We start from the raw sequence: 25,255 nt of genomic DNA, 5'->3' as shown, positions 1-25,255 counted from the left end.
GCTACAGCATGCATGGAGTCGTTTGAGCTATTAGGTATAAATACAGGTTTTGTCCAGAGGGTTTGCTGGAGCAAATGTATACTGTATCAGTTAGGGCTTCAATGGAAAAGATTTGCATTTCAGGGAAAGTGTTTTTAACTGCTGTAGAAGACAAATTATAACGGTAGGAGAATGAGCTGTAGGAGAGTGATCTGTAGGAGAGTGATCTGTAGGAGAATGATCTGTAGGAGAATGATCTGTAGGAGAGTGATCTGTAGGAGACTGATCTGTAGGAGACTGATCTGTAGGAGAGTGATCTGTAGGAGACTGATCTGTAGGAGAATGATCTGTAGGAGAATGATATCCTATACAGTGTGGTCGGTAAGTATTCAGACCCCTTTACTTTCTCCACATTTTGTTACGTTACAGCCTCATTCTAAAATGGAATTTAAAATAAAAACTTGTACATTTACACACGATACCCCATAATGACAAAGCAAGAACAGGTTTTTAGAAATACCTGCAAAAGTATTAAAAAAAATCAAAATGGAAATATCACAGTTACATAATTATTCAGACCCTTTACTCAGTACTTTGGTGAAGCACCTTTGGCAGTGATTACAGCCTCAAGTCTTCTTGGGTATGATGCTACAAGCTTGGAACACCTGTATTTGGGGAGTTTCTCCCATTCTTCTCTGCAGATCCTCTCAATCTCTGTCAGGTTGGATGGGGAGCTTTGCGGAACAACTACTTTCAGGTTTCTCCAGAGATGTTCAACTCCGGGCTCTGGCTGGGCCACTCAAGGACATCCAGAGACTTGTCCCGAAGCCACCTGTGTTGTCTTGGCTGTGTGCTTAGGGTCATTGTTCTGTTAGAAGGTGAACCTTCGCCCCAGTTTGAGGACATGAGTGCTCTGGAGCAGGTTTTCATCAAGGATCTCTCTCTATTTTGCTCTCCCAGCCCCTGCCACTGAACAACATTTTTTACTTATTTTATTTTTTATTTCACCTTTATTTAACCAGGTAGGCAAGTTGAGAACAAGTTCTCATTTACAATTGCGACCTGGCCAAGATAAAGCAAAGCAGTTCGACACATACAACGACACAGAGTTACACATGGAGTAAAACAAACATACAGTCAATAATACAGTAGAAACAAGTCTATATACGATGTGAGCAAATGAGGTGAGATAAGGGAGGTAAAGGCAAAACATCCCCACAGCATGATGCTTCCACCACCATGCTTCACCATAGGGATGGTGCCAGGTGTCCTCCAGGCGTGACGCTTGGCATTCAGGCCAAAGAGTTCAATCTTGGTTTCAGAGAATCTTATTTCCCATGGAGAGTCCTTTAGGTTGAATTTTTGCAAACTCCAAGCGGGCTGTCATGTGCCTTTTACTGAGGAGTGGCTTTCGTCTGGCCACTCTACCATAAAGGACTGATTGGTGGAGTGCTGCAGAGAGGGTTGTCCTTCTGGAAGTTTCTCCCCTCTCCACAGAGGAACTCTGGAGCTCTGTCAGAGTGACCATCAGGTCGCTTTGTCATTATGGAGTACTGCGTGTAGATAGATGATGAACATACATTTAATCCATTTTAGAATAAGGCTGTAACGTAACAAAATGTTGAAAAAGTCAAGGGGTTTGAATACTTTGCGAAAGCACTGCATTTGTATAGCTAGCATATACAGCATAACATTCAAATGTGTTTAGATTTTTTTGTATATATTTATTGGCTTTTGATAAAGGGAACCGATTGACATTCGGAAAACAATGTTGGTTTGCATATTTGTACCTATTAGCTCTGTACCGGTACCACCTCTATATAGCCTCGCTACTGTTATTTTCACTGTCATTTTACTGTTTTTTTTTTATTATTTCTTTACTTTTCTATTGTTTAGCTAATATCGATTGTTTACTTTAAAAATGGCGCTGTTGGTTAGGACTTCTAAGTAAGCATTTCACTTTAAGGTCGACACCTGTTTTATTCGGCGAATGTGACAAATAAACTTTGATTTGGCTTCTTAATGTAAGTACAAAAATATCCTGTGTCTTTCTCTCTCACCCCTCTCTCACCCCTCTCTCACCCCTCTCTCACCCCTCTCTCACTGTAGAATACACTGAAGACTGCCTTATTCAGGACAGCATTTACTCCAGAAACTAGCTTCTCAAAGATACATTTGAATGCATCGCTAACTGTGCGTTGTTGGCTGTTATCACTGAGGCTTGTGCAATGGGCCTGGTTTAACAGACAACAGTGTGGTGTGTTAGGTCCAGCAGGGCTCCAGTGTGCCAGCCTGTCCTCCTGCTGTTTGAACAGGGGATGAGTAATCAACTGTGAAGGTTGTTGTGGAGCAAACAACCATTTAACCTATGACAACATTGGCCATGATCACCCAGCCAGGGCTGGACACAGGGAAGGAGAGATAGAGAGAGAGAGAGTGTATGCGCGTGTGTGCCCTTGCGTGTGTGTTTGTGAGTGCATGCATGCATGTTAGTTACAGTACATCTATATTTACCCTCTGTGTATGTGGGTATCGTGCATCACCCACTACATACCATTTTAATATAGCTCATGACTTTGGTGCCCATATGGTGGTAGCTTGTGGTACCATAACATGCTCTGCTCACACCCTGCCCACGCCCTGCCCATGCCCTGCCCACGCCCTGCCCAGCCCACACCCTGCCCACGCCCTGCCCACGCCCTGCCCAGCCCACACCCTGACCACGTCCTGCCCACGCCCACGTCCTGCCCACGCCCTGCCCACGCCCACGCCCTGCCCACGCCCAGCCTATGCCCCGAGTTGACGTGCTACGCCTGCTGTGTCAGCTGGTGTGATTCCAACCTGAACAAACCCATCTGCTGCATAGCAGGCTGGCACGACAAACCCTCAGGGGGGGGGGGGGGGGCAGAGCCATAGAATCATAGGAACATGAGACTGGGCATCAGACTAGGCGGCATGAGGTGGCGTGGCAAGTGTCCGAAGCTATTGCAGTCTAAACAATGTATACGCTAATCAAACATCATGATCATAGATGGACTATATCAAGGGGCTACGCTGAATAAATTGATGGAATGTGGCTCTAGTATTTATAGAAAGGCCGAGAGAGGCAGAAATCAACACTAGTTCCAGTGTCCAAGCCAAAATACTGGGGTGCAATCATGAGCATAAACAGTGCATTAAATTATTGGAGAGGCTTGCATGAGGTTGGGGTGGGGGGGATGATAGAGAGATCAAGAGATTGCCAGGACCAGATTAGAGGCGGGGAGGAATAGAAGAGCTGGCACTGCTCAGGATGACCATGCGAGGGTAAGGAGAGAGTGAGGGGGATGGAGGTATGGTACTCCTCTCTTCACAAACAACAGAAGCGGGAGGATGCCAGATAACAGACGGGAGAGGACAGAGGGGGCACAGGGATGGCGAGAAAAGACTAGTGGCTTCACGCTTCACACACATACACACACGACACTTGCAGAAACACTCGTGTAACACATTGCACACACACACACACAGAAACATCAGACACACGCTTCCAGAAACACACATGCAAACACCTCCTCCCACACACACACACACACACACAGCTTCCCTGTGGAGTGTTTTCTCATGCGACATCCTGGGCGTGGAGCCATCTGTAGGGGAAGCCATATTGCTGAATCGCCATCTCTGACTGGGTCTCCCTCCCTGTGCCAGAGACCTGATAACCTCCTCCTGCATTATACATTCGGCAGGGCCTCGCTTCTCTCTCTCTCTCTCTCTTTATCTTACTCTTTAGAGGCCTTCAATTATCTCTCTCGATCTCTCTCACTCCCTGGGAGATCCTCAATTGCATACTCCTCACGTCCTCTCTCCTCGCCTCCTTCCCAAAACCCATCGAGTGAGAAAGCCAGAGGTCTGTCCCCTCTGACCCTCTCCAATGGGGTTTTAAGAAAAAGGCGAGGAGAGCGGAAAGAGGACGCGAGGTGTATGCAATTGAGATCCCCCCCCCCCCGTCTACCCACCTCTCTCCCCACAATTACTAGCTTGCTTGCTTGCTTTCTTTCTCTCGATCTATCTTGCTCTTCATTTTTTTTCTGTCCCACTCAGTGCCTCTGTACCCAGTATGAAGCTGCATAATGTCACAGAGGGTATTTTGTTAGGGCACAGCCTGTGTCACCTTGTCAGCCAGCAGACTGGCACTCAGACATGCACGCCACCCACAACAACCCATGCAGACACACACCCAGCGTCAAACTGATGCATAGTGCACACCTACAGTATACAGACACATTATTGAAGGGACAACCATCATTCCGTTGACAGCCTGCTTCCTGTCAACCGTCTGATGTGTGGTCTTCATACTTCCACTACACTCAGTGTAGTGTCTGGACACACTCTGCACTTAGTTTTCTGTCATGCTCTGACCTTGCAAGGTGTTTACTCATTACTCACATCTACGTAGGGAAGAAAATTGTGCATGTGCAGTATAATTTGCAGACAGACACATTTTAGTCATTTATCAGGCAATTCACAGTCGTGAGTGCATACAATTATGTACCAATTTGTTTTTGTTTTTTCATACTGGTCCTCTGTGGGAATTGAGCCCACAACCTATTGCATTGCAAGAGCCATGGGCTACCGACTAAGCCACATGGGACATTACAGTGAACTGCCTTGGACTCATTACCTTCTATGTGTTATGGTAGTCATGAATGCAAACAGAAATAGATCATTTGTAAAGTACCACACACACACACACACTCCCCACCATTTTGACCACGCCATCTGTCTTATCTCGGTAAGCAGACGCCTATAGATGTTGCTTTGGCTAGTCTTTCTCCTCCCTTCTTCCCTCTCTCCTCTCCTCTCTCGTTTGATTCCTCCCCGTGCCCTGGCTCTAAGGACCACCCCCTGTCAGCAGATATTAGTAGTCATTTTCAACACTGTGCTGAAAACCCAGTCTCTCTCTCTCTCTCTCTCTCTCTCTCTCTCTCCTTTAGAAGTGCTGAGCATTGGCATCCCCCCCTTCCTCCTCAGAGGGGGGCTACTGAGCCGAGAATGGGCAGAACAAGAGAATAAAGAGCGAAAAGAAAAAGAGGGAGGATTTGTCTGACGCCCATTTTAATTAGAGTGCATGTAGCCCCAATGTGATTTTTTTTCTCTCTCCCTGCGTGGCCACTCATGGCTGTACTGATGAATCTCCACCTACATCAACTTCCTGCTAGATCCCCTTCTTGAGTCAGGCAAAATCCCTATGGGCTACTATAGGCTATACATCTGCTAACTGCAAAGAGGTTTAAAGGTAGTAAGGACCCGAAGAAAGACGATCGACAATTGACCTGTGGTTACTGTTGAGATCACCAAAAGGACTCGTTACATATTCATGTCGTCCCTTTGAAAAATGTATGAGTCCATCACATTTCAAGGTGAAAATCATTTTTTCAATGGCAAAATCTCATCATCCTATCGTCACAGACACCACCATCCAAACCCTTGACTCATTAAAACACTCTTTCGTCGCCTGCAGTCCCCTCTGACCTCAACCATTGGTTTACTGGCTCTTTTATTGACAAATGCTTGAACGACCTCCTGGAAACAGTTTCACTCTTACCCCAATGAGTCACGAAGCATTTGTGAGCCAGGTAGGTCGGGTGAAGCTATCGCGCGCGACTCCATCGCTGCCCCTTATGCCATGACGCTGTCGTCTCACTGCCCTCTCCAGCTAGCTCTGATCACTCCTCAACCCTCTTTCTCTCGGAGACTGGCTGTTTGCGTGCCGTGGTGGCCCACAATGCTTTGCTGCGGCCCAATTAGAGTCCCAGCCACATTAGGATTCCTCCCACTTCGTGGATTCCTCCCACTTCCTACCACTGCTACATTGTAGAGGTGGCTGTGCCACGCGACGGCCTCGTTTCTCAAACGAGTCAAACCTGTGAGACTGAGATGAGACTTTGGGTCTGGAAGGACTGTGTGGAGACTCTTAGATCCGCTGTTGTCAACAGTGTTGTGGCTGAAGAATGGGTAAATGTGTTGGGGAAAAACTGTGACATTGGGCCCAGTGTGGATCACAATACACCCATCTCTCCAAGCCCTTGTGGTCGAGCAAAAATGGAGAGCTTTACTTCTCCGAGCCGGTCTAGACCCAAAGTTAACTTGTGGGAATGACGCACTGCATTGCAATTCAAAGCCACTGATTTGAATGGGCGTGTTCATCGATTAGCGTGCATTAATCAAGGGTGTTTACATAGAAGCACTGTGGTAATTGATGAATCGACTATTGTTAATTGAGAAACAGCTGGTGAACGTAACACATCTCGTTCGTCCTGCCCATGGGTCCTCCAAACAGTCAATGACGTCTACAATAAACCAGACGGCTAAAACTGGAGGATCCTCCACCAACTGAAACACCAAACTTTACACTGTCTACCTTGACGACAGACAATACGGGGAACAGAGTGCTGAAGTGTGAGATAATAGAAGAGGGAAGGGCCGAGAGAAGGAGCGAGAGAATTACATCCTTTGTCTATATGATCAGAGACGTTCTCCCATTGATCTCGGTGTCAAAGCGAGAGCGGCGAGAGCGGCGAGAGCGGCGAAAGGAGAAAGTGGCGTCTCAAATGAGAATGAATTGCATTTTAATATCGCTGCTCTTATTACTGATTAACCTGGCCCTTGTTTCTACAGAGGCTGACAGGGCAGCATAAGAGCGACTTACAGCCTCATTTAGCACTAAGCCCTCCTCCACTAGCCTGTTTACTATCTTCATTACCTGGCCATTAGAAGATGGCCAAACATCAGCATTAAAGCAGCCTGCCAGTTAGGCAGGAGGCAGGTGGTTGAGCAAAAGCAATGATATGTGGATTGCAGTGTCCATTAGCTATTAGTTAGCTAGCTACTGTAGCAGCTTCTAGCTAATATGGCCCAATTAGCTGGTCAGTAGGGTAAGCAGCAGGTGGCAGATCCCTAGCATTATGGGGATTGAAGCATCTATTAGCTGCTAGCTAGCTGTACTAGCGCTACATGCTTTTACAGTGTATTAGCTCCAAGCTAATAGGGCATAGGATAATCTATTAGCTGATTATGAGCTACAATAATGTTACAGTGTATTAGCTTCAAGCTAATATGGTCCATTGCACTGTTTTCTGCCCCCAAACCTCGTTCGATGTTCCCCCAGCGTAGCAGACACGCTAAGGCCTTCATTGTTACTGCTGTTATGGCCTGATGTGTCCTCTGTTTCTCCTTAGAATTAGCCCCTTTGCTCTTTTATGGCCTCTTGTGGCAGATAAATAACACACGGACTCTATCCCGGGGGAACCATTTCCCATTCATTCTACCTGCTCTGGAGTCTCCGAAAGGGCTCTCTGGTTGTATATCAAACTACATTTTTCCATTGTCTCTCTCTCTTTCTCCTTCTTTCTTCTTCTTCGAGAAGTTTATCTTCAACTCGTTCTTCTCTCTCTTTCCCTCGCTCTCTCTCGTTCCCTCCATCTCGCTCTCTCTCGTTCCCTCTCTCTGCAGTAGGGGACTTTGCTTCATATTAACTTCACACACTGTGTGATTAAACGTCTCTCGATCCAATTTCGTGTGGCTCAAGACAAAAATCCAGGGAAGAAGGAACAACATTAAATATGAAAACGTTTTTTGTGTGTGTGTGTGTGTTTGTGTGTGTGTGTGTGTGCATGCGTGCGCTATCAAGTGTTGGACGACCACCATTTGTTTTGTTCTTGCAAATGTGCCCTTGTTCCAGTTGCTGCTCGGTGGTACCCAGCAGCATGTACAGGTAGGTCTTTCACCCTTTACACTGGTGGGAATTGGCCTAGAAGGATAGAGCTACATTGAAATGCTTCCTACTGAAGTAATATGAAAAACATATGCTTAAGCGCTATAGCAATTGAAAGGGAACAGTGTGGAGGTTATGGGGGAATTGTTAGACCAAATGTGAGGACACAGCAGTTCACTTGACACAAGACTGAATCCAAACATGTCACTGTTGAGTTTATGTGCATTTTACATGTACAGTACTTTTAGACACATTTATTTAACGAAATATGAAAATTGTCTGGAACATTCAGTGACATAATAAGAATATTCCTGGAAAATGTGGGGTAGGTGCCACATAAGAAAGATACAATTACAGGGGCCTGAGTGAGAGGACTAACAAGTGTCTCCAAGTGGACACACCGCTCTCGAAAGTACGCAAGTAGTTTCATAGCATTTTTCTGACTTAAAAAAAGAGTCTTCAACTATAATCTTTGAGCTCTCCTGGCTGTGCCGTTGAGGAACTAGAGCGAGCACACTTGTAGTAGTTTTGTTTGGAACACGGCCCTGCACCTCCCTCCGTCACACAATTACTGTTGCTGTTAACGCAATGATCTTAGTGTTAGGCTTCACAGGGTAATTCAGAGAAACAGAGCATCATTTTGGTGCGCGTAGAACGGAGTCGTGAATGCATTCAGGAGCTTGTTCTGCTGCAATTTTCTTCACACTAGACCAACATCAACCTGTTCAGAACAAGCCAGGGTGTGACGCCATGTCATCATGTAACTGCATCAAATATAGTGAACATAAACGTTGACACTGTATATGACAGGAGTTTTATGATATGGACATTAGAAGTGCACATTTAGATCCACGGGTGCTGGGCTTGCTTGTATGACATCAAAGCGGTATTTATTATCATCCTCAACGGCTCATCTTCCAAAGTACTTAAGAGTCCAGCAATGTACAGCGTTTTCCTCACTCAGACAACAAAAGTAGCAGGAGGGATGCGGGCCACGTCTTGTTGTGTACGGGGCTCAAGTTCAGAACAGTTGTCTGTCAAAACCCATACGGAGCTGTGAAGTGCAGAGCTGGATCTCTACCATCATTACTTCAGAGCCACTGCGTCCCAATTTAGGCACTTATCGGTGCCCAAATCTGCCATTTCTAACCCGTGTACGAGTGTAAAAGGTTCATGGAAGTGACTGGCTTCCTCGGGGCACTGTACTATTTCAGGGCTGGTTCCACCAGGCAGTGAAGTGGAAGACTCCCTCATTATGGCTTTGTTTACGGACCCATTATTTTCCCTCATAATCACCGTTCTTTGCCTCGGCGAACGCCACTGTGACACATTGCGAGTCAGCCATCGTCAGGGACAGCCTTTTGTTTTCACCTCTGAGGCTGTGCTATTGTATAGCGTAGCCAGTAATTATTTTCCACTTTCTGTTGGTGAGTTTTCAATGTCTTGCCCTTTTTTAGTAGATACATTTTGAATGTAATGTGTGAACGGAGCACTTCGCAGCAGCTGTTACCCGCTAGCGCAATTAGCATTAGCCGTCACCGTGACTTTGCTCATCCGAAGGCGATTCGTGCCGACTCGCCATAATACACCTCAATGACAGACGGATTCAGTTCTGCTGCCTTCATCAGAACCCATACTCTTTCACTCCGTCACTCACTCGTTCCCTGCCACACTTTACATAATCGGTCGGCTTCATTGGGAAAACCTATAAATAGCACCGAGGCTCAGTTGGTGAGGGAGAAGACGCTACAGTAAATATGTCTTTAATAAGCATTTCTCCCACCCGCCATATGTTGCTGCGTCAAACAGTCCGTCTCCTGTGCCAGTAGAAGCGAGACCGTGGAAGGAGAAGAAGAGGGGCGGGAGGGGGGGGTGACCAAGGAGAGGAGTGGCAGGTCCAATGCAGTCTAATCGCCCGTTTTCTACACCCAGTCTGGCATAGTCCTAATATACAGACGTCAATTACACAGCTCCACTGGTACAACATCCTACAGGTGATAGCTATAAAGCTGTTCTACCACTCATCTCGGCTGTCCATGGCGGTCGTAGGCTGAATCCTTGCTTTACAATGAAAGGCTTGTTCAATAAGTAGCACGGCAACACATAGCTACCCTCTTGCTTTGTCTTTGATGGCATCCTGCTGTTAGTATGTTATTAGCAGGTTTAGTTGTCTGTTTTTGAGTCTGTCTCCTGTTATTTTTTATATAACCTTTGTGCGCTTAGTGACACACATGGCACAGTAGGCCTTCTTGTATGATACTACTTTGTCTTTCTGTGTGTGTGTGACCACTGTTACACATGTTTGTTTGAATGGAAAGTGTGTGTGTGTGTGTGTGTGTGTGTGTGTGTGTGTGTGTGTGTGTGTGTGTGTGTGTGTGTGTGTGTGTGTGTGTGTGTGTGTGTGTGTGTGTGTGTGTGTGTGTGTGTGTGTGTGTGTGTGTGTGTGGGACAAACATGGAGGTTTTCTCCATTAGCTGTATAGTATCGTCCCTGTGGACTTAGTTGCTGATACACTCTGTATAAACATCCTTTCTCGGTGGGTGACCATATCTCTTCCCCTCCAGGTAAAGGACCTGAAACGCTCTTCGCTGGCCAGAAGCTCAACGACAACGAGTGGCACATGGTGAAAGTGGTGCGCCGAGGAAAGAACTTCCAGCTATCTGTGGACAACGTCACGGTGGAAGGTCAGTGTCCACTCTCCACTGTTTGCCTCCACCTCTTCCACCCTTAAGTGATAGAAAGGAGGAAAAGAGGGATGGGGGCTGTTAGGTAGGTGAGAGGAGGGATTAAGAGAGGGGGCATGATGATTGTTTGAGCTAGGGATGGAGAGATGGAGGGATAGTTGGATGGCAGAAGGTCGGTGTCCACTCCCCACTGTCTACCACCACCCCACGGGGGTAGAATGGATGGATAGAGGGGTGTGGGGCGATAGGTGAGAGAAATGCAATAGATGATGAAGCCTGGGGCTATAAATGACCCTGTGTGACCTTGTTTCTGGTGGACACAAACCACAAAGAGAAGGCCTCTGGGCTGACCTTGTTTAGGACTACGGTGTTTTTAACAAACTGGCCAAGCTCATTCCTGCTCAATTCCAGGAAGCAACAACATAATCACCAAGGGGACAGATCGGGAAACTATAGGTGAAGTGAAAGCTGGGCTCATAAGTTTATGTAGCTAGAGATTTACAGTTAAAGTCGGAAGTTTACATACACCTTAGCCAAATACATTTAAACTCAGTTTTTCACAATTCCTGAAATGTAATCCTAGTCAAAATTCCCTGTCTTAGGTTAGTTAGGATCACCACTTTATTTTAAGAATGTTAAATGTCAGAATAATAGTAGAGAGAATGATTTACCTCAGCTTTTATTTCTATCATCACATTCCTAGTGTTTCAGAAGATTAAATACACTCAATTAGTATTTGGTAGCATTGCCTTTAAATTGCTTAACTTGGGTCAAAATTTCGGGTAGCCTTCCACAAGCTTCCCACAATGAGTTGGGTGAATGTTGGCCCATTCCTCCTGACAAAACTGGTGTAACTGAGTCAGGTTTGTCGGCCTCCTTGCTCGCATACACTTTTCAGTTCTGCCCACAAATTTTCTATAGGTTTGAGGTCAGGGCTTTATGATGGCCACTCCAATTCCTTGACTTTGTTGTCCTTAAGCCATTTTGCCACAACAAGACCCATTTGCGACCAAGCTTTAACTTCATGACTGATGTCGTGAGATGTTGTGTCAATATATCCACATAATTTTCCAACCTCATGACGCCAGCCATCTATTCTGTGAAGTGCAGCAGTTCCTCCTGCAGCAAAGCACCCCCCACAACATTATGCTGCCACCCCCATGCTTCACGGTTGGGGTGGTGTTTTTCGGCTTGCAAGCCTCCCTCTTTTTCCTCCAAACATAACGATGTTCATAATGGCCAAACAGTTCTATTTTTGTTTCATCAGACCAAAAAGTACAATCTTTGTCCCCATGTGCAGTTACAAACCGTAGTCTGGATTTTGTAATGGCGGTTTTGGAGCAGTGGCTTCTTCCTTGCCGAGCGGCCTATCAAGTTATGTCAATATAGGACTCGTTTTTTCAATTGACTGATTTCCTTATATGAACTGTAACTCCCAGTGAAATCTTTGAAATTGCTGGTTTATATCTTTCTTCAGTGTAGTAGGAATTTAGATTGCAGTTTAGTTAGAAGCTTTTAGCCTCTTTTTTAAAGTAATTGTATCATCACCATGTTTAAGATTTCTATATTTATTCCAACATATTCCATCCCATTGTACCATTATTTCATAACCAGGGTATAAAGCTTTTCCTGATCAGGCCACATGGTTAAGAAAGGTCAATGCCTTTAACATAACATATTCCCATGTCCTCCTTCACCCTCCAGGCCAGATGACGGGTGCCCACACACGGCTGGAGTTCCACAACATTGAGACTGGCATCATGACCGAGCGTCGCTTCATCTCCGTGGTGCCCTCCAACTTCATCGGTCACCTCCAGGGCCTGACAGTCAACGGCGTGCCCTACCTGGATCAGTGCAAGAACGGTGACATCTCCTACTGCGAACTCAACGCCCGCTTTGGCATGCGCCACATCATCGCCGATCCGGTGACGTTTCGAACGAAGGCAAGCTATCTAGCGTTGGCTACTTTGCAGGCCTACGCCTCCATGCACCTCTTCTTTCAGTTCAAGACCACCACGTCGGACGGCCTGCTGCTCTTCAACTCGGGGGATGGCAGCGACTTCATCGTTGTGGAGCTGGTCAAAGGGTGAGTCTGGACATTTGAATGGTGTTGACATAAATATAAGTGTTGACTTGTTAGCTTACCCTGAAAATTGTAATGTGGTTTTGCTTATTGTGCCCACAAGGCCTACACCACATGGGCCCATCTTCATCATATGATAATGGAAAACATAACAAATGATGTAGATGTATATGTTGTGAAACAAATAGATGCAGTGAAAATGAAAAAGTCCTGTATAAGTTCCACTAAGATATGTTTTTCTACAATTCTATGAATCTATGCTGGTTGGAGGCAGTTCACTCTATTTCTCAATGAGCAATACTATTCATTTTGGTTCATGGCTCTGTTGAATGCCCAGAACAGGCTATTATTATCGGGCAGAAACAGCAGTTGGAGAAAATATTTCACTTTCTCATTTGTAAATATCAGATGCCTTCCCAGCTGTACATACAATCCATATGCCCCCATAGACGTTAAGGTTGAACAAAATCTATTTATTTGGTCTGACAAAAATGAGTTTAGTTGTTAAAACTCTGAATGCAGACTTGAATAATAGGACACCTGAAATAGCTCCGGTCTGAACAGTGTGTTATATCACCTGTTGTCACCAGGCTATTCATCCATTGATATATGAAAAATGCTTGTTATGATACATGTAACGCCCTGCCCCACTTCCTCCCCAACTGATATTGTAATGACACAAGGACTCCAACCATATCTTTCAGCACACACAAAGACAAAGCAGAGCAGGAATAAACACATCCGATATACTGTACATTGCTCTGGCAAACTAGTCACCAACAGATGATACGAAAGGAAATCATTTTGTGCATGAACGAAACATGCCATCTTGTCCGCCTCTGGCAACTGGACAGGAAAAGTTCTATTCAATTTTTCTGAGGGGGACATATTTTTTTCTGTACATTTCAAAACTTAAAAATACACAAAGAATAGAACTTCTGAGCGGCTGTACATTGTGTGAGGTTGGGCAATTTTCTGCTCTGCAAGCTTGCCATTGCACAGCTGGAGGTTCGACGCACTCCAGCCCTATACCCCCCTCTCCTTCGACCAAAGAGAGAGAGCGAGAGAGAGCAGCCTTTTCTTTTTCTTCCCCCTTCGCCTTTATAAGAAGTCCAAGATAGGCACCAGGGGCTGAGTGAAAGACCTGCTGTTTAAATATAACAAAGGTGGGAGTGAGACCGACTCACCCTGCCGCCTTGGACTCTGGCTTCATCCATTGAACTGCCTTAACTATACTGAAAGTACTGTATCCTTATGGCGTCGTCTTTGACTGAAGAAACGGGTTATTTTTCAAAAGGGCCAAACACCCAAATATTCAACTTGCTAGGCTAGACCTGTCTTTGTCTGGTTTATACCTCTTTCAAAGAACTATGCTCTGTGAGTGACATTCTGATGTTGGTTTGGTCAAACTGACTGTGACCGATGAGGTGATATTGATATAATTTGAAGCATCTTTACCCTTTGTCCCTTTCATTCACTCTCTGTCTCATATTTAAACACGCGCACATCTACAGTTATTTCCTAAAAGTCTCTTACAATCTGTGCTTCCAGCTACGTCCATTATGTCTTTGACCTCGGCAACGGCCCGTCGCTGATGAAGGGTAACTCGGACAAGCCGCTCAACGACAACCAGTGGCACAACGTGGTGGTCTCCCGGGACGCCAACAACGTGCACACGCTCAAGATCGACTCCCGCACCGTCACCCAGCACTCCAATGGAGCCCGCAACCTGGACCTCAAAGGTAGGGGACACTATTCAGTATCCCCTTTTCTGTAGGCTACTACTGTAGCTGATGGGTCCTCCGTGGCTCATTGACCTTTCCACTACTATGGTCATTGGAGTCACTATTTGTACTACAACAACACCTACATAAAATATATAATACTATATTTAAATACTAATAGCAGCAATATGTGATTGCTACACACAATTTTTTACTTTGGAGTTAATGCTATATATCTATTGAATATTGGAGAATACAACTGTTGTTCCCCCTTCAGAACTCAACATATAAGCTTGTTTTAGCTCCACTGTTTGAAAACATTCTAATTGTAAACAAACACTGTGACGCCTCAAAACATGGTTAAAACTAAAATGTTGATATCATGGCTTGATATGAATTTGAGAGTGGTTCCATTTCTCCTGCCCCATTCTTCAGCTGTTTACCAAAACTGAGGCGGGTCGACAACTTTATCCTTTTAACTGCAGATTTCCCCTTTATGTAGCTGAACAAAGCAAATTTGTGTGCGAGTGCATTTTGAGTTGAACAATGTGGATCAATCGCTGTAGACTTTTTGGGAAGGTTTTAGAGGCCATATAGGGATGGCTCTGAAAAACATGTTTCAGAAACGTTCATGACTGATAAGTATTTTTTAAACCTCCTGCTTTGGGCTGGATGTTTCAATCTGTACTTCATACATTAATAATGTATGACCAGAATTACTGTCAATTAGCCACGAAATCCCTAGATTGAAAGCGACTTGTTTTCTGGAAGCTTTGCAGTGCCATTTTCCCAAAATGTTCAGCCTCCTAGCAATTAGAGTTCATGCAAATGAGCTTCAGCCCCTTGCCATTTGAGTGAAAGCTGGCAAGATGCACACAGAGCAGAGTGAGAGCAATGACCTGGTGACCCGATACTGTATCTACAGCTATACAGGTAGCCTGCTGGTTAAGAGCGGTGGGCCAGTAACTGAAACGTTGCTGGTTCGAATTCCAGAGATGACTAGGTGAAAAATATCTGTACCCTTGAGCAAGGCACTTAACCCCAATTCCTCCTTGTTGGGATGATACTTTCTGGACTCTATTTTGAATCATGTTCCTCTTAATAGAACTTGAGACCAAACTGCTCTCTGTGACTTTCAAACGTTTATTCACCAAGGGTATCATAAGCAAATGCACCAACTCTGAACATTACAGAAAGCTCTAATCTATTTTGACCACCCTGCACGACTCCCGCACATCCACTGGCAATTGTCCATAGCTGTCCAGTACCCGAAACACACCTCACAAAGGAGTGATTTGCTTCTGGCTCCTTGTCGCTTCGGGCGCTAGAGCCCAGCTTAAAGCCACATTTTTTCTTTCTTTTATCCACTCAAAAGTATATTAAATTAACATGCCTATACACATGACGTTTCCCATTACATCTAAGTTACGTTTCTAAATACTAATGAACACAATATGATCAACTAGACAAATTACACAACATGGACACATCAATGGATACATGCTTACAATTATGCTTGATTAACTGAATAGGCTTTACAAAGCAGAACGGTTGCTGGATCAAATCCCCAACTGACAAGGTACAAATGTGTCTTTCTGCCCCTGAACAAGGCACTGTTCCCCGGTAGGCCGTAATTTTAAATAAGAATTTGTTCTTAATAACTGACTTGCCTAGTTAAATAAAGGTTACATTTAAAAAATACAAATAAAGTATATATATATTTTTTTTTTTTTTTGAAGCCTAACATGGAATCAAAATTAAATCAAATGTTATTTGTCACATGGTTCATAAACAGCAGGTGTAGACTAACAGTGAGCTGCTTACTTACGGGCCGTTCCCAACCATGCAGAGAAAAAAGAGAACTCATATAAAAAGCATAAGACTAGGAATAAATACACAATGAGTAATGATAATTTGGCTATATACACAAGGTACCAGTACCGAGTCGATGTGCAGGGGTACAAGGTAATTGAGGGAGATAAAGTGACTATGCAACAGGATAGATAATAAACACCAGCAGCAGCGTATGTGATGAGTCAAAAAGGGTCAATGCAGATAGTTAAATAGTTAACCAATAGCTACCTAGACTAACTATTTAGCAGTCTTCTAGCTTGAGGGTAGAATCTGTTCAGGGTCTTGTTGGTTCCGGACTTGGTGCATCGGTACCGCTTGCCGTGCGGTAGCAGAGGGAACAGTCTATGACTTGAGTGGCTGGAGCCTTTGACAATTTTTAGGGCCTTCCTCTGACACCGCCTGGTACAGAAGTCCTGGAAGGGAGCATGACCCCATGACCCCTGACATACTGGGACGTACGCATTACCCTCTTTAGCACCTTGCAGTTGGATGCCAAGCAGTTGCCAATATACTCTCAATGGTGCAGCTGTAGAAATCCTTTATGACTGTGTTGACGTGTGTGGACCATGATAATTCCTTCGTGATGTGAACACAGAGGAACTTGAAGCTCTCGACCCGCTCCACTACAAACCCATCAATGTGGATGGGGACGTGCTCAGCCCAAGATCAGCTCCTTTGTCTTGCTGTAGTTGAGGGAGAGGATGTTGTCCTGGCACCACACTGCCAGGTCACTGACCTCCTCTCTATAAGCTGTCTCATCGTCGTCAGTGATAAGGCCAACCCCCGTCGTGTCGTCAGCAAACTTAATGATGGTGTTGGAGTCATACACAGCCACGTACTCAATGGTGAACCGGGAGTACAGGAGGAGACTAAGCACACACCTGAGGGGATCCCTTGTTGAGGGTCAGCATGGCAGATGTGTTGTTGCTTACCCTAAGCACCTGGGGGCAGATCCAGTTACAGAGGGAGGTGTTCAGTCCCAGGGTCCTGAGCTTAATGATGAGCTTGGAGGGCACTATGGTGTTGAACGCTGAGATATAGCCCTGGAGCTATAGTCAATGAACAGCATTCTCATGTATGTGTTCCTCTTGTCCAGGTGTGAGAGGGCAGCGTGGAGTGCAATAGAGATTGCGTCATCTGTGGATCTCTTGGGGCGGTATGTGAATTGGAGTGAGTCCAGGGTGTCTAGTATGATGGTGTTAATGTGAGTCAAGACCAGCCTTTCAAAGCATTTCATGGCTACGGGGAGATAGTCATTTAGACTGATTACCTGGTCAGCGCCTGATCTGAGTACGCATCCTGGTAATCCACCTGGCCCCGTGACCTTGTGAATATCAAAATGTTTAAAGGTGTAACTCACATCGGCCACAGAGAGCGATATCACACATTCAGCTGGTGCTCTCATGCATGGTCTAGTGTTGCTTGCCCTGAAGCAATTATAGAAGGAATGTAGCTCGTCTGGTAGGCTCTCGTCTCTGGGCAGCTCGCGGCAGGGTTTCCCTTTGTAATCTGTGATAGTTTGCCAACCCTGTAGTGGGATTCGATCTTAGTCCTGTATTGATGTTTTGACTTTTTGATGGCTCGTCGGTGGTCGTAGCAGGATTTCTTATAAGCTTCTGGAGTGATGTCCGTAGCTCTAGCTTTTAGCTCTGTGCGGTTGTTACCTATAATCCATGGCTTCTGGTTGGGATATGTACGAACGGTCACTGTGGGGAATACGTTGTCGATGCACTTATTAAGTCGCTCTGGCTAAGAGCATCTGCTAAATGACTAAAATCAAATATGTAAAAATGTATATGTGACACAGTATGCAATTTCTGGGAACCAGAACTACAGAACTAACTTTCAGAACTAGAACTAACTTTCAGAACTACTGTACTGGCTATAAAGTATACAAAAGTACCAGACAATCTCTTTAATCAAGTCACTATTGTCAATATTGTGCACATACATAGCCTCAATATCCCCTCATTTGGGCCTTCTGTCTTTAGTTCTCTCTAGCTTTCAGTGGGTTACTCTTTGTTTAAAGTGGTGTTCCATTGGCATACACAGTCTGAAATATTCAACCATGTCAGCAGAGAATGCTCACAGAAACAACCATCTGTGTCTTATGAAAGATAGATCCCAATAGAGTAATGTCAAGACTGAGCTGTCTTCACACTCACTCATCCGAAACTTTAACATGGATATGACTCGTGGATGTCACTCAGTGACATGTCTTTCATGTACTGTCATGCAGCGATGAGAAGAAAAGTCTCAGAAGGTGCTGAAAAGCTGTGGACTATCTCATGGTTTCCAGTAAAATCCTGGTGTGTGTGTACCCGTATGATCCCTTCGTTTATGCGTAAGAGTGTACACACGTCCACACGTGTGCACTGTTAGTTATTCATTCTTATTCTATTTGTTCAGCTTTCAAAAGATTGCCAGCTCAGGAGGCTTGGGGGCTGCGTTCAGGTTAGGCAGAGTAGCGAAACCTGCTCCCAGTGCCAAGAGCAAATCTGCCTGCCAAACATGTGGACAGGAAGCAAAAGTCTGGCAGCGGTAGCCAGCCCTTGCCAGCCCACCGTGCCAACCCACCGAGCCAACCCATCCTCTTCACCTTGATATTTGATCCTTTCCCCAGCCAATCTGCCCGTCCGAAGATGATCTGAAAGTCCTGCGTCTCCAAAGAGATTGAAGAGGGAAAACGACGACAGTATTGACACAAAACAAACCCCACACATTCCTCCTCCTCCCTCTAGATATGTCTCTCTTTTTTTGTTGTTTTTAAATTCTGTTTTTATTTGAAAAACAAGGTTCAGACACACATGACATTTTCACATTGTGTATAAAGAAAAAGAGCACAATAGAAGTTGAAATGCATAAAACAAAAATGCAGGAGTTGAGTGTGTCATAAATATTAAAGGTCTCAATAATTCTGCATTTCCCAATGCATTTTCTACTCTAATTATTAATGGTTGTACATGGGGATGTTATTACAGTACATTATTTTTCCACTTTGACCATTAAACAAAATCAGATCTTAATGGTGTTATATAGTCAAACTATTTTGACCAAATCTGCAGTCTCAGAGAAGAGGTCAGGCTCTCCATCACATAGATCTCAAGTATTACATCTATCCACTCATCTGCCTCCGGGCACCTCCAATTGTAGAAATTTTGATTGGGAGTAACCCAATCAAATGTTTGTCTAAAGCATCCCTTAGATCAAATGTAGTGACCTCACATCTGCATGGGCCATCAACCTTAAATATGGCTTCCATGTATTTATGCACATCCTGCCTACAAGCTTAGGGCATTTTCAAAATATGTGGTAATGGTTTGCCTCATTAGATCCACATAATCTCCAACATCCCGTTCGATTACCCTGATGTCTTTTCTGCAGATGTGTGGTTAAGAATCACATAATATTTCCCATCCAAATTTCCTCCAAGTCAATGAGCTTTTTAATTTCCATTGTGATTGGCATAAGGTTTCCCACTCCTCCACAGAAATGACCATGTTCCCCCACCCTTTCCCATTTCTTCTTTATGTATAGTGTATTATGAGATTTGGTCATTATGAAGCCATTGAATAGTCTAGAGATAATTTTGCTGCGTGCCCTGTTCTATAGTCCGATGGCGAATTTGGAGATATCTATAGAAATATTGACCTTTTAATCATTGGCCCCCTCTTAGCACTTGGAAGCATTGGAACACCCCCTTGTGTACAAAAGTACAGTAGGCTGAGAGGTCTCTTGTTGCCCATCCTTCAAACCGATTATCTATTTTATTGGGAGAAAAATAGGTATCATAGCTCACCATCTTAGTATTTTATCTGAATCTTTCAAATTATACTTCATACCAAATCTTCAAATGTAAATTCATCCAAGGATTATCTTTATCTATGAGGTTATCTACCAACTTCCAGCTATCATAGCCTGTATTGGGACTCCCCTCGTAGTTTCACATTCCTTCCATCTTGCTGTAGACTGAGTTGCACCAGAACACCAGTAGCCTTATCTGTGCTGCATAGTAGTATTCTCTCAGACACGGGATAACCATTCCTCAATTCCCTGTATATAGCTGCAAGGTTTTATATCTGATTCTAGGCTTTTTCCCTTACCATATGTATCTAGAGATGAACTTGTCCCATTTCAATCAGTTCTGGGAATGATTGTTAGGTTGTCCCAGAAAAATCAACACATCTTCAGCAAATAATACCAATTTCTACTCTCCTCCCATCATATCAATCCCTTTGTGTCACGTCCTGGCCTGAGTTATCTTTGTTTTCTTTATTATTTTGGTTAGGCCAGGGTGTGACATGGGTGATTTATTGTGTGTAAAAAAAGTGGTGCGAAAAGTGCAAATCAATCCCAGAACAACAGCAAAGGACCTTGCGAAGATGCTGTAGGAAACAGGTACAAAAGTATTTATATCCACAGTAAAATTAGTTTTGTATTGACATAACCTGAAAGGCCGCTCAGCAAGGAAAAAGCCACTGCTCTAAAACCTCCATAAAAAAAAGCCAGACTACGGTTTGCAACTGCATATGGGGACAAAGATCGTACTTTATGGAGAAATGTCCTCTGGTCTGATGAAACAAAAATATAACTTTTTGCTCATATTGACCATCTTGATGTTTGGAGATAAAAGGGGGAGCCGAAGAACAGCACCCCAACCATGAATCACAGGGGTGGCAGCATTATTTTGTGGGGGTGCTTTGCTGCAGGAGGGACTGGTGCACTTCACAAATAGATAGCATCATGAGGTAGGAAAATTGAAGCAACATCTCAAGACATCCGTCAGGAAGTTGGTCGCAAATGGGTCTTCCAAATGGATATGATTCCAAGCATACTTCCAAAGTTGTGCCAAAATGGCTTAAGGACAACAAAGTCAAGGTATTGGAGTGGCCATCACAAAGCCCTGACCTCAAACCTATAGAAAATTTGTGGGCAGAACTGAAAATGATATGCGAGCAAGGACGCCGACAAACCTGACTCAGTTACACCAGTTTTGTCAGGAGGAATGGGCCAACATTCACCCAACTTATTGTGGGATCTTGTGGAAAGCTAGCCGAAATGTTTGACCCAAGTTAAGAAGTTAAAAGGCAATGTTACCAAATACTAATTGAGTGTATGTAAACTTCTGACCCACTGGGAATGTGATGATAGAAATAAAAGCTGAAATAAATCATTCTTTCTACTATTATTCTGACAATTCACATTCTTCAAAACAAAGTGGTGATCCTAACTAAGAAAGGGAATATTTACCAGGATTAAATGTCAGACATTTTGAAAAATTGAATTTCAATGTACTGTATTTGGCTAAGGTGTATGTAATCTTTCGACTTCAACTGTATGAATATAATGTTTTTCAGTTTTTTTATTTTTAATACATTTGCTTTGTCATTACGAGGTAATGTGTGTAGATTGCTGAGAATAAGGCAGTAATGTAACAAAATGTGGGAAAAGTCAAGGAGTCAGTATACTTTCCAAAGACACTGTATTTATATGTTGGTCACAGATACCTTAGAAAAAGGTAGGGGCGTGGATCAGAAAACCAGTCAGTATCTGGTGTGACCATTTGCCTCATGCAGCGCAACACATCTCCTTCGATTAGAGTTGATCCGGCTGTTGATTATGGCCTGTGGAATGTTGTCTTACTCCTTGCCAGTTGCTGGATATTGGCTGAAACATAATGTGATGGCGGCGGATGAATGGCACGCCAATGGGCCTCGGGATCTCGTCAAAATATCACTCTTGCATTCAAATTCCCATCAATAAAATGCAATTGTGTTTGTTGTCGGTAGCTCGTGAATGCCCATACCATAACCCCACCACCACCATGGAACACTTGTTCACAATGTTGACATCAACAAACCGCTCGCCCACATCACGCCATACACGTGGTCTGCGGTTGTGAGGCTGGTTGGACTTACTGCCAATTCTCTATAACGACATTGGAAGCGGCTGATGGTAGAGAAATTAGCATTCAATTCTCTGGCAACAGCTCTGGCAGACATTCCTGCAGTCAGCATGCCAATTGCGCACTCCTTGACATCAGTGGCATTCTGTTGTGTGATAAAACTGCACATTTTAGAGTGGCTTTTATTGTCCCCAGCACAGGGTGCACCTGTGTAATGATCATGCTGTTTAATCAGCTTCTTGATATGCCACAACTGTCAAGTGGATGGATTATCTTGTCAAAGTAGAAATATACAACAGGGATGTAAACACATTTCTGCATAAAATGTGAGAGAAATAAGCTTCTTTTGCATATGGAACATTTCTGAAATATTTTATTTCAGGTCATGAATCATGGGACCAACTTGTTGCGTTTATATTTTTGTTCAGTGTCGTTTGTAATCCAAATGTAGGACCGAGATTGGCCTGTGTTTTCCATAATGTGGTCTATGTTTCCCTTCCTTCAGTGTAACTGAAATTAGGGCCTCTATCCATGAGGAGGGGATGTCACCCTTCTGAAATTCCCAGTTACAGGCTGCAAGTAAACTTGAGATAATCTGCTCTCTAAATAATGTATACCATTCAGAGATGAAACTGTCTGTACCCAGGGATTTGGTTGCTTTTAGTCTAGTAGTAGCTGTATTTTATTCCTCTGTGGTAAATTCAGAGACTACCATCCCGTTCTGTAAGTAATTGTCAAAGCTCTGTTGTATCTCTTCCATTATATGTTGAATTGTTTTGGTTTGGGGGTTGCTTATCTTATAGATAGTATTATCTGCTTGTTGTTTTCGCAATCTATAGGCTAGTTGTTTCATAGGCTTCCCGCCTACTGCTTCTGCTGTACTTCTTGTGAATACATTTAATACATTTCATTCTTGATCTTTTGAATTTCTTGTTTCACATTGGGATATTAAGTGTTCGAGTGATACCTTTTAGACGTGTCTCTATTTGTAATTCTTCTGGTGGTCCGACGGTGAAAAGCAAAATATCATTTACATTACATTTAAGTCATTTAGCAGACGCTCTTATCCAGAGCGACTTACAAATTGGTGAATTCACCTTCTGACATCCAGTGGAACAGCCACTTTACAATAGTGCATCTAAATCATTAAATATCTCCGGTACACTTGACTTTCATTAGAGATATGTTGACGATTATCACAGTCACTTTTCGGGGTGGAGAAGCCTCTTTTTCTTGTCTCTGTGATAACCTTGAGTTTGGGATAGGAGGGGGGCTTATGAAGCAGAGGGGCCCACCCAGGGGTACCGGCGGATATGAGAAGTCAGAAGATCAAAAAGCCAACCCAGGGCTTTTTCAAGGCATGGTTTATTGATGGGGTACTTCCTTCTCTCTCTGCCAGTACCTTCGTCTACATGGGTTACTGGTGCAATAGGCTGTGTTAATCATGGAGTGGGGTGGTTTTAGAGGATTGGTGCAGTGCTAAGTAGATTGGGGAGGGTAGTGAGCACACATATCACTGGATGTAGTTGATAAGAGGGAAGAATCAGGAGGCACATGGATGGAGAACAGGTATAAGTAGGGAGCATGTATACTTTCTGTAGCAAGCAGCCTGATTTGCATGCATATGAATCTCAAAGAATGTGATCAGACATGTGGATGAAATACTCTCATCCCCATTGTTATATACATAGTCCTTTTGCTGCATATCTGTCCCAATGATCTACTAATGTGACAAAATGATATACTGTATCTCTGTCATTTGGATGGAGTTTGTCAAAAAGACTATGCATGATTGGTGACTATCTATGACAGATTGACAGCTGTCAGTCAAGAGGCAGACTTGAGACAGAAGACAACCGGGGAGGAAAAAGAAGATGAGGGTCAGAAGACAAGAGATTAGTCACAGCCTCAAACTGGGGACAGTATCTCGATAGTCTAAAATAGATGACTCTGTCTCGTCGCCGTCAGCTGCACTGACCTGAAAACACAGGAAGGCTGTAAGCAACATGTTTTTCACCTCTCCGGTCCTTTCAGATCAGTGCACATGAAGTCGAGGAGGAGAGGAAGACTATTGAGATTCAGTGTGGGCATATAAATGGCCGTCACAAACAAAGCAGGTGTCAACAAGCCTCTCTGCCTCCCGCTAAAGACCCTACATTGCTAACAGTCTTATTTGCATATTCTAAAATGTGTGAAATTATCTACTATTACCAAGATGACGCCGACAGAGATGGTCGCCTCGCTTCGAGTCCTTAGGAAACTATGCAGTATTTTGTTTTTTTATGTAGTATTTCTTACATTGTTAGCCCAGAAGATCTTACATGTTATTACATACAGCCGGGAAGAACTATTAGATATAAGAGTGACGTCAATTTACCAACATTACGACCAGAAATACAACTTTCCCGAAGCAGATTCTTTGTTCGGACCACCACCCAGGACATTGGATCTAATCCCAGAGGCCAACCCAAAACAACGTCGCCGCAGTAGAGGTAGACGAAGCGGCCTCCTGGTCAGACTTCGAAGGCGTGCACACCACCCACCGCTTCTGAGTATAATACTCGCCAATGTCCAGTCTCTAGACAACAAGATAGACGGAAATAGGGCAAGGTTTGCCTTCCAGAGAGACGTCGGAGACTGTAACATTCTCTGTTTCACAGAAACATGACTCTCTTGGGATATGTTGTCGGAGTCGGTACAGCCACCGGGTTTCTTCATGCATCACGCCGACAGAAATATACATTTCTCTGGGAATGAAGAAGGGCGGGGGTGTACGCTTCATGATTAACGACTCATAGACTAATCATAACAACATACAGGAACTCAAGTCCTTTCTGTTCACCTGACCAAGAATTCCCTACAATCAAATGCCGACCATATTATCTCCCAAGAGTATTTTCATCGGGTATCGTCACAGCCGTATCAAGCAGATACCATGACGCCCCTCAAGGAGCACTGGTCTATATAAACTGGAAACCCTATATCCTGAGACTGCATTTATTAGAGCTGGGGATTTTAACAAAGCAAATTTGAGAACAAGGCTACCTAAATTCTATCAGCACATTGATTGTAGCACGCATGTGGGCAATACACTGGACCACTGCTACTCTGACTTCTGCAATGCATACTAGGCCTCCCCTGCCCTCCCTTTGGCAAATCCGACCATGACTCCATTTTGTTCCTACTGTCCTATAGGCAAGACAATCAAACAGGATGTACCCATGACAAGAACCATTCAACGCTGGTTAATGTTTTAATCATGAGGACTGG

At 44.1% G+C, this 25,255-nt stretch overlaps 1 protein-coding gene across 5 annotated transcripts in view; it reads left to right on the top strand.

The window, feature by feature from the left end:
- Nucleotides 1-25,255, top strand: part of LOC135510695 (neurexin-2-like) — a 977,907-nt gene that overhangs the window by 534,220 nt on the left and 418,432 nt on the right. For all 5 annotated transcript variants that reach the window (XM_064931818.1, XM_064931817.1, XM_064931819.1 and 2 more), the window contains 3 exons: nucleotides 10,300-10,419; nucleotides 12,124-12,505; nucleotides 14,054-14,244. In XM_064931818.1, the coding sequence (XP_064787890.1) occupies nucleotides 10,300-10,419; nucleotides 12,124-12,505; nucleotides 14,054-14,244 (693 nt within the window). The remainder of the gene's footprint in view (nucleotides 1-10,299; nucleotides 10,420-12,123; nucleotides 12,506-14,053; nucleotides 14,245-25,255) is intronic.

This window comes from Oncorhynchus masou, chromosome 23 (assembly GCF_036934945.1).
Source record: "Oncorhynchus masou masou isolate Uvic2021 chromosome 23, UVic_Omas_1.1, whole genome shotgun sequence".
NCBI classification, from domain to species: domain Eukaryota; kingdom Metazoa; phylum Chordata; class Actinopteri; order Salmoniformes; family Salmonidae; genus Oncorhynchus; species Oncorhynchus masou.
Note: the sequence above shows the minus strand (reverse complement) of the source record. Positions and strands in the feature narration are given on the sequence as shown.